Source organism: Rattus rattus, chromosome 2 (genome assembly GCF_011064425.1).
Source record: "Rattus rattus isolate New Zealand chromosome 2, Rrattus_CSIRO_v1, whole genome shotgun sequence".
NCBI classification, from domain to species: domain Eukaryota; kingdom Metazoa; phylum Chordata; class Mammalia; order Rodentia; family Muridae; genus Rattus; species Rattus rattus.
Window position 1 is genome coordinate 10,927,288 of NC_046155.1, and position 10,172 is coordinate 10,937,459.

Consider the following 10,172-nt stretch of genomic DNA (forward strand, 5'->3'; position numbering starts at 1 on the left):
ATTTAGAAACATGAGTGCCAAGATCCTGAGAAAACTTGAACCACAGCTTAGGAATCCAGGACTTCTCATACTGCTGTATTCAGCTGCTTCTCCACACTGAAGAGACTTAGACATAGGCTGCTGCTGGCAGGTGGGAAAATAGGGAGAACAACCAGAGTCAGAGACAGCTGGGGTCCCACACCCAACTGGGTGTAACCAATGGGGCAATAATGAGAACTTTGGCTATTTAACATTTATTTGATGTTGCTGTACAATGCATGAATTACTTCCCCGTGCACATCTAAATTTGATTCTGAATTTGTTACTGATTATGATATGATTAGTTAACATAAAAGATTTGTTTGAGGAATAAAAACAGCAGATTATGTCTACTAAAATAAGATAAAATGTGAAAATTGGCACTATTAGACAAACAAAGCAGACAAATGGGGTTACATATTTTGAGTGGTATGTAGCATGGATTGGAACGTACTGAAGCCGATTTGCAGTACCTCGTGGGTAGCACAGTAACTGGATGGTGGAAGTCACTGAAGAAAGACAATGCGCTTCTTCTAGGTGAGATTGGGTAGAGCCAGAGCTACATTTACGAATTTCGTGTGATCATTTGGGCATGGACACAGGAACTTACAGGAATTCCCTTCCTATGAGGTGTTTATTATCTAAAGTCATTGGGGTGTGTTTAACGTTCTGAGGGAAGAACGCATGACTCCTAAAGGTCGTGGTTTTACATTTCCCTGGACCACCAGGTTCTCCTTCCAAAGGTCAAGTCAAGGATGCCTAAAGGTTCACAGTCTGGGAAGTGGGGGCAGAGCCAGGAAGTATAGTTTGTTTTGTTTGTTAGCATTTAATATTCAAAGTCCAAGCACTTAATGACTTACTGAAAATTCATGGGATGTTTTCTGATCATGACCGTTCTCCCATCTCTTAGATCCTCTCCACACATCCAACTTTTCTCAGCCAAATAGGCAAAAATCCAAACAAAAAGAGAATAAAAAATAAATCAACAAGCCAAACAGACCTGAAAACAAACTAAAACAAACCAATCCAATGGGCACAATGTACCATAAGAGCTGAGTCCATTTTCTCTTCCAGCCCAGGGAACGCCATCATGATTCCACAAGTAGTGGCTAATGAGACCATCACACTGATTTCACCAAATAGAACCAACTTTCCCCAGACAGACAAACTCCAGCCTACCGTGAAGAGGCAAGTCAGCCTGAAGAAACATCTAAAGGCAGAGATCAAAGTGATGGCGGTAAATCCCCCTCAGAACACCATGAAGTTGCAGGAGGGCAGAGAGTGAGGGTTTATGTACTAGAAACAGAGATAGATTTATGGGGTGGGAGGCCTTCAGTTTTGACAGAGTGGTCACTGCGTGACCTGTACACTGGTGGACACCGCTTGGCAACCTGCTCACATCACTAAAACCTTCTAAAATTGGCAAATATTTCCCTTTATTGCAATGGACTTGGACTGCATGCACTCCAGTGACCTTATTCTAGGAGTCATTGAGATTTTGTTGTTTAATTATTTTTTGTTTTTTTCTTTTTTGAAAAGTAATTACTAATTATTTATGAAAATATTTGTAGCTACATTCTAGGAGCTCTCTGAGTATAGCACACCCTTCTGCAACTTAATGAAAAGAGATGATACAAAAACTCATGGCTTTTCTACTCTGTGCTCTTCCTAGCCTCACGAATGGGACTTTTTTGTGTAAGAGAGAAGAAAAAGTTTGCTCTGACAAAGGATGTAGTAGGTTTTCAGTGTTGTCTACACTAACACTATCTGCTTGGGCCAGATTTTAATGGAACTGATGGTATTGCTTGGGCGTACATATGTTCTACTGGATTGCTTTGAAGTATATGTAACCAAAAGTATATAAAACTGCTTAATCAAAATTACGAGTGCTGTGAGTCTATGAGGAGAAAGAGGGTGTCAGAAAGACAAAAATTTCCAGTTAATATAGAGGCAAGGGATTCTCATAATGAAAAATTGGACTGATATTTTATGGGCTCTGCATGATGTGTGGAGGGTTTTCACATTCTAGTGCTCCGAGAGGGCTTTCAGATGCCTCTTTGTCCCACAAGAGGGCACAGGAAACTTGTTATCCATGCACTCAAGCTCTTAAGAAATGTTTATTTGAACTAGATAGAAAACTCTTCAGGATGACATAAGTGCTGCCCTTCTACACTAAGACCTTCTCTGATGACAGACAGGAGAACAATGTCTCCCATTGTCAAACTCCTGCCAGCCAAGAGACACCAGGATGGGTCATGAACATGCAATGGGTTCAAGGACAGAAGTGCCTAAATGTGACCCAAGGCTCTGGCAGAACCACATTCCTACCCGAATGAACTTTCCTCTCTCGATGGGGAACTTATACACTGTCTGTGTGCTCACTGGGATGTTGTAGAAGATGGCAAAACATGGAAACCATGGGAAAAGTGGAGAGGTTCTTGTCATTGCTGGTTTAATCCTCCTTCTTGCTTCTTCCTTTTTCAACAGGCAATCCAGATCATGAGTGCTGTGATGGTGTTGGGTCTGGGAATCATTTTGGCATCTGTTCCTCCTGTCCTACATTTTACCTCAGTGTTTTCTGTCCTGTTAAAATCTGGATACCCATTTATAGGACCTTTGTTTGTAAGTAGACTTCTGTGGTGATTAAGATGGGGAGGACAGAGAAGGGAGTTGTCCCTAGCTACATTTCTGTCTAACTGTGAAAAATAGGTCAATGGTAGACCTTGTTCTCCTGTCTGTCATTAGAGAAGGTCTTAGTGTAGAAGGGCAGCACTTATGTCATCCTGAAGATTTTTCCATCTAGTTAAAATAAACGATTTTTATGAATTTCACATTTTCATGACATCTCTTGAACTATGATGAGTTTGGTGGCCTTGGGTATTGAGAAAAGTCTATAAAGAAGGATCCAAATGATCTAGAGCTTTCTGTATAGTGAAAAGTCATCCTGTGGGCCACCCTGCAGGAAAGAACATTTCCATTTTTTGAATCTGGCCTTGTTGCAGGCACTCAGGGAGTTGGACTGGATATTCCCCTGAGGCTGATCCATGTCTGCAGTCAGGAGATCATGAAGGTCTTTTTCTCAGAGGGTAGCTTTCCTCTAGACCGATGTGGATGAGTCTTACTCAGAAGGGAGGTTTTCTGTCACTGGGGCTTCCCATCTACTTCCTGCAGCTCAGTAACAGTTTTTTCCCTTTCTATAGTTCTTCCTTTGATTCATCCACAGCTCAATCATTATTAATACAACAGAAAGAAGTGACACCACTTATATCTCCAGAGTGTCCACTAGATATCCTTATTTGGACCTTTTCAGACTCCCCTTGTCATTGGCGATTTTGATTGTTTCTGAGTTATGCTGGCCTAGATTTTTGTAAATATTTCTAAGTTTGAGTTTAGAGTGCTGACTGTGTAGGTGATTATGACAGCAGAGGCTTGCCATACGGTAGGTACCATGAAAGGTGCATATTATTTCAAACATTTCACTGCTCACTTAACCCTGGTCATGGGGCTGATGTGATGTCTAGGTCAATGTTGTTACTTTATTTTTCTTTCCTCACCTTTGTTTGCTCTTAACACAAAGCACCTCCTGCATAAGGAGAAACACTCAGTTGTTTTTTTTTCTTTTAACTTTATCAAGACTTTATTTCCAAAACTATGAGCATAGATCAGCAGCAAAACACATACATGGACTTCACTGACCCTGAGTTCAATCTTTAGCATTGCAGAGATGAAGACCCAGTATTTATTTATATGGACAGGCTGCTTGACTTTGGAGAATTGAAATCACAAATTTTCAACTTTAAAAATTTCCTAAACTGTTTGTTGTTTAGCTTTACTTAATTTATTGAGTTATAGAAAAAAAATCTATCATGATACAATCATGATTTAAAAAGTCACAACTAAAGGCTTCTGGAAATGCAACCTTATGGTTCCTTTTGTTCTCATTTATCTTGATCTCTAGAACCAGTTACTGAAAGTCCTGTTTCTTTTTCTGTGTTTGTTAATATCATCCCATATTTCCTTAAAAAACAAAAAAAACAACAAAAAAAGAGAAACCTAGTGCAGATCGCTCTCAAACTATTACCAAAATCTGAAGCAGGTACTCTTCTAAACTCATTTTTGAATGCCAGCATTATCTTGATGCAAAGATAATATTGAAATGGCATCCAGGAGCATGACAAGAAGTGCAAAGTATAGGCCAACATCTTAGAGAATGCAGCTCCCAAATTCCTCTCTAAAATTGTAGCATGCTGAAAATTGCACATTAACAATTCCTTCAGCATGTTCAAGTGAGATTTACTGAAGGACATTTGCCTGGTTTTTATGTGCAAATCAAAATGCCATAGCTTTATTGATGAAAGGAGGGACAACAAGCTAAGCCCTCCATTATTACTTTCCACTTTCTCTCCTTATGCATCAATGCCTTAGACTCTGAAGTCATCTAAATCCATATTTTCCTTTCTATGTAATAAGACATTTTTTGCTATCTCTTAAAGATTTGACGAATTTTAATGAGATAGGTTTCTGCACTTATCTACCTTTTCTTTGGTTTTTGAATAGTACAAGGACAAAGAGACACCCCTATGAGCCTAGGCTTGTGTGTCATTGGTCATTTGGCCCATGAAAGTTTGTCATAAACACCAGAGTAACACCATAATTACTTTGTACATAGAAATTGATCTGACAATGTTTTCTTCTTGTCTGAACAGTTTATTATCTCTGGAATTTTGTCCATCATTACAGAGAGAAAGTCAACAAATCCTTTGGTGAGTACAAGTGTTATAACACAGAACTAATGAGCATGAAACCCAGAGAGGAAACTTCAGGGCCAGGCTTTTCCTGTTGAAAGTTACAAGCTAAGCTCTACAGTGATTACTTGTTAATTTGTGAGCTGTTTATGGGTTCCCCATATTCCTATATGGAGCACAATCTTTCTATCATGGTAAGCAAAATCATAGTGTACCTGATCTCTGAGAACAGTGCCAAGGAATCCCATGTATAAAATTCTGCTTTCTTACAATGCCATTGCGTAGGCAGCAGGCAATGATGGTGAATCTTGGTCATCAACTTGACTGGATAGAGAAGCACCTAAGAGACTAATAAAGCATCCATCTGGGGGTGTTCTAGCTCCAAAATGTGATGGCTCCATTCTCTAAGATAAAGACCCAGATGAAGTAAAAGGGAGAAATTGAACTGTGGTTAGAAGAGATCTCTCACTAGGCTTCCTGACCAGCATGTGAGCTGTTCTGCTCTGCCAACCGAGTCCCACATTAGTCACCTGAGACTCTGAAGCTGAGCCAAACATATTTTTATCCTGAGTTGTTCATATGCGGCATTTTTTCATGGCAATGAAAAGCCTAGCAACACAAAAGTTTTCAAATTTTACTCTTCAGTACTGAAGTTAATGTCCTTATTTTCAAAGAGTTATATTTGTCATGCATATATAGTTCAATGTCATCACTTAAAATCCATAAGAATCCCTAGAGAAAATTTTCAAGTGACAAAAATATTTTTTATATCTTCATAAAGGAAATCTTTTTACTGGAACTGAAAATACAATTTGAACTGAGAAGCAGAATGTTGGAACTCTAAAAGTCTTCATAGTTACTTGTTTTAGCTAAGAATTCAGCTTTTCCTAATTGAACTTCTTCCAGGAAAAATCTAGTCCTGGGAAGAAGAAAGCTGGACTATAGGAAGATATTTTTGAATGATATAACGACTAGCCTAGTGATCAGCCATTAATGTTCCTCAAGAAGTTGATTAAGGAAGTTGTGGAAGAGAATGACATGTAATGCAATAGCTTAGGGATTTAGGAAGATCTGACGAAACCTGTCTCCCAAATGTACAGAATAAAAATTACTTTTCTGTTGCTCTGGTAAAATACCATGACTAAAATCAACTGAGAATATAGGTAGTATTTAAGTAGACTGAGGCTTATGAAAGATGCTTAACCAATGCTGAAGAATGTTCTTTTCATTCAGTGAATGCAGACTAAAGAAGAATGTCAGTTAGTATAAACCTAGCATATTCCAAGAACATACATATTGGTCAAGGTGTCCAAGAGTTTGATTTAAGTCACTATTTGTGAAAGGAAGCTCCTAAAAGCACCAAGTTCTGAGTGATTTATACAATCTTTCTAAAATATGTGACCTGAAATTAAATCCTACTTCAGTGCCCTACAGTTGGATTTGCCTTAGAATACCTACATGTAACTGTAGCTTTCAGACTGATCTTAGTTCAATTTTCATTTTGTATACATTGAAAAAGAAAAAAAAGGCACTATCAAGAAAATTTATTTATTTAACTGACACCATAAAGGTTATGGATATGAGACCCAAAGTGAGCCTTGGGACTGAGTGATGCAAATCAGGGAGAATCCAAGGACCTCGGGCACTGTGGCTTCAATTTGCCAATATCTAGTCCCATTCTGTTTCTTTCTCCCTTACACTGTTGGCACAAATGACAACATCCTCAGTCACATGATTACATCTCTCTCTATATCCTTAGTTATAGGCAATTACTAGGCTTTCCAGAACCTGAAACCTACCTGACACTGAGAACAAAGTCCCCACACTTACCTTTGGGTATATGAGCTTCTGAGATAGGTAATATGTAAGGGATACTGCCTCACCTGCCTTTTCTGTATGATTGATGCTTCTGTGGGTGGGATATGAGAAGGATGTGTCATTCTGAATACATTTGCCAGTATTAAGTGTGTCCGAATTCAACTGTTGAGATAATTGAACTCACAAGGAGGAATGGTTCCTTTTGGCTCACCTTTCAGAGGGTTAGCGGTGTGTAGTTCTGGTGACTTTATGTGTTCTGAGGCAATGAGTGTCTCATGCTAAAAGAGCAAAGACATGTGTCATGTGGCATCAAGGGAGAACAAAGAGAGCAAGGTGAAAGTCCTGTGCTCTGATATACCCCCTTTATGGGCTCTTCTCTGTAGACAAACCTTAGCTCAAGAGACATTTCCTGAAGGTTCTTATATATCCCTCTATAGAAAATCTTTCAAATCAAAACAGAATGTCGAAGGACAGGAACATGGCTTGTGTCTGCACCTCCTCCTGTTTTTACACTGCCTTGAGAATTTTCCAGTTTTACATTGCATGATCCCATTAAAAGTCATGGGTAAAGATATTGCAAGGAAAATATTTTCTTTTTCACCATTGAAATCCTGTTTATCCACCCAACTGCCATTTAGGTTTGGGTTTATTTGATCCTAGACATTCATAAGGCCCAATAAATGTGGTGGTCATGGTTGGGTAAAGTGACCTAGCAAATATCATCTGGGAAATGAAACATAGAAAATAATCGGGAGGGAAAACCAGGGCCTCTGCACTTTCTACTACTAGCAATTTTGCATTAGGAAGAATAAAGAAATAAATTATTAATCTTTCAGCTCCTAAAGGAACCAAATAAAGAGAATTGGTGCATCATTTTGGAAGAGAGATATAAGTAAAACCTGCTGCTTCTTCCAGGTAGATGGCAGCCTGACTCTGAACATCCTGAGTGTTTCATTTGCTTTCATGGGCATCATTATCATCTCTGTCAGCCTGGCTGGTTTGCATCCTGCCTCAGAGCAGTGCAAGCTGAGCAAGGACCCTAGACCAACTGGACATCATTACTACCACTTTTCCTATGACTCTGACAGGAATGAGTGCTCTGTCACCAACTCTGTTCTGGCTGTAAGTATTTCTAAAGAGTATCGGACAATTTTAGTTATGACCTTTTCCCTCTTTTGATGATCTTTCAGTGTCTGGTTTGAGGTCTTAGGTAATGGTCAAGGCTGAATAAAGCAAGGGTAAACAGTGCTAAAGCATTTACCCCCAAGTCATCTTTAACTCCGAAGTGATTCTGGGTTAAAAGCATGAACACATCTCCAAAGAGCTGTGTTTAGCATGATAAGACGCATACCAAAAAGACTCAGGTGATCTGGACTTGCCAACAAAGAAACCAGGCACACGTGTGGTAGAGGGAGCGAAGCGAGCTGAGCTAAAGTCAGCTAAGCACTGGGAAATGGACTGTGGGAAGGACAGGATTGGGGTAGAGGTGTCAGATGTCTGTTACCTCCAGTGCTCCTAGTAGCCAGCCAGCACTGGGCTTTTGTGGGGGCAAGCTCACTGTTTCTTTCATCATTCTCAAAGAGATGAGCTTGTTAAATGGAAAAAGAAATATATAGAAGTGGAGAAGAGTAGCCAGCAGTGATGTGAGGGGTCTCTGTTGTGTTGGAAGAAAGTAATGCAATTTGGAATAACATGCCTTCAATTAAAACATCCAAGAACATACAATTGGTCTCTATCACATGGGGAGAACATTGGGTAAGATAACAATGGAGTTCCTGCATAATATTCATTTTCTTATGACAATAAAAGTAAAGAAAGAAAGAAAAAAGAAGGAAGGAAGGAAAGAAAGAAAGAAAGAGAAAGACAGATAGACAGACAGATCCAAGGTAGCCAGATTGTTAGGTCTGGTCAACTTCAGGCTTTCTGATTCGTTGTGGATCTGGGTTCAGTGTTTCTTCCTTAGTTAAGAAAACCATAAGAAGAAAAAGTATATAAATTAGATGCATAGTAATGTGAGTAAATTAACATATGGAATAACTAAGCCTCACTTTAGAGGCCTGAAACCTTGGGGAAGAGTTTTCACAGATCACAAAATATGATATCATCATGGGATGGCTTCACATTGTATGTAGTTTCACACTGCTTTTTCTGTGTGCAAGTAAATGAAGGGTGTACAATGTAACATTCATTGTTTTTCCTATCAAGTGGTCTTCATAAAGGACATCTTGGGACAAAGGTCATGGGCTGTGTGTTCTTTACTTAGATCCTTCTTTGAGTTTATTTGGGTTGTCAAAGACCATAGAAACTGGATTGCTTTTCTGCCTTATTACCATCACACACACACACACACACACACACACACACACACACACACACACACACACACACACACCACCAAGACAAAACAGAAACACATCCCAAGGAAGAAGGTTCTATCAACACTGACTTTTACAAAGAGTTTGCATGATCAGAACCTCACTAACCCTCCCAAGTCTCCATAGAGGAAGTACTAACGTGGGTGGTAAGTGAGCAGAAAGAAGACAGAAGCTAGAGAAGCAGAGAGGTGCCCAGCTTCACACGAAGCAGCAGAAGAGAGCCAAGAGCAGGAGCTGTTGACTGTCCTGGGGTCACTACTCTTCTCTGCTCCCTCATTGAATGAACAGTGCAGGATCTGTGCACAAGGGGAATGAGAAGTAGAAGAAAACTTTGTTAATTTAGTTTGTCTTCTTCACCCACTTCCTCCAAAGAATGAAGGGAACAGGCATCGATTTTAGCCTATTTATAGGTTTGAAGATCCTTTCCCTTCTCTGAGTGGAGATGGTTTCACCTCTATAGTCATCTCCCACACAGGTATGAGGGCTTCAGCTGACTCGGTCTCACCAACCTCTCTTCTCCTGAATTTAGGGAGCCCTTACAGTGATGCTGATCAACACCCTGTTGGAGCTTGTTCTGGCTGGACTCTCTGTAATGCTGTGGTCAAAAGAAGGTGCTTTGACTTCCCTTAGGTGAGTATTCTATAGAATATTCCCTGGTGTTCCTCTGCGATGTGTTAATCTATGCTGTCCTGAATGACCGATAGAATGATATCAGTCTCCAAGACATGACTATCAGGTGATTTGGAAAGGGAGGTGGGACAATAGATGATGGGGTAGAAGGTAATTGTGTAGCTGATAAGGATTATCTAGACATGAAAACAGATAAGCCTAACAAATCCCCTGGTTCTTCCCTTCCATGCTGCAAACCAAGGAACTGAGGCTCTACGAAGTTAAATGTCTCTTCTGGCACTGCGATGAGTTTGCCTGTCTTCAGGATGCTGGAGCCTGGTTACCTCCCCTCTAAATAGGAATACTTTCTCCTATAATGACTAGTCTCTATCAGTCTTGACTTGATAAAGACCAATTGCACACTAGAATGTATTCAGTCAGTATCTTCGGATCTATTTCCCTTCCATCTGATCTTCCATTTTTTTCCTGCATTAAAGATACTAAGGAAATGATGTTTGGTGACTGCATGCAACCCTTCTCAGCCAACTCAGAGTGTATGGCTTCAATAACTGAACCAAAAATCTTTACTCTGACCAGATCATTAATT

At 39.8% G+C, this 10,172-nt stretch overlaps 1 protein-coding gene across 1 annotated transcript; it reads left to right on the top strand.

Moving 5' to 3' along the window:
- The first annotated feature begins 1,108 nt into the window (after nucleotides 1-1,108).
- Nucleotides 1,109-9,590, top strand: LOC116893649 (membrane-spanning 4-domains subfamily A member 6C-like). Its single transcript, XM_032895366.1, has 5 exons — nucleotides 1,109-1,255; nucleotides 2,506-2,640; nucleotides 4,725-4,781; nucleotides 7,497-7,703; nucleotides 9,486-9,590. Exons 1-5 carry the CDS (start codon nucleotides 1,109-1,111, stop codon nucleotides 9,588-9,590), a joined length of 651 nt encoding a protein of 216 aa, XP_032751257.1.
- The last annotated feature ends 582 nt before the right edge of the window (nucleotides 9,591-10,172 follow it).

Excerpts from the sequence above, each read along its gene's own strand:
- LOC116893649 (XM_032895366.1), top strand. The coding sequence starts at position 1,109 with ATGATTCCACAAGTAGTGGCTAATGAGACCATCACACTGATTTCACCA. Across the intron at positions 2,641-4,724 it reads CATTTATAGGACCTTTGTTT|TTTATTATCTCTGGAATTTT; the intron begins GTAAGTAGACTT and ends TTGTCTGAACAG. Across the intron at positions 4,782-7,496 it reads GAAAGTCAACAAATCCTTTG|GTAGATGGCAGCCTGACTCT; the intron begins GTGAGTACAAGT and ends TGCTTCTTCCAG.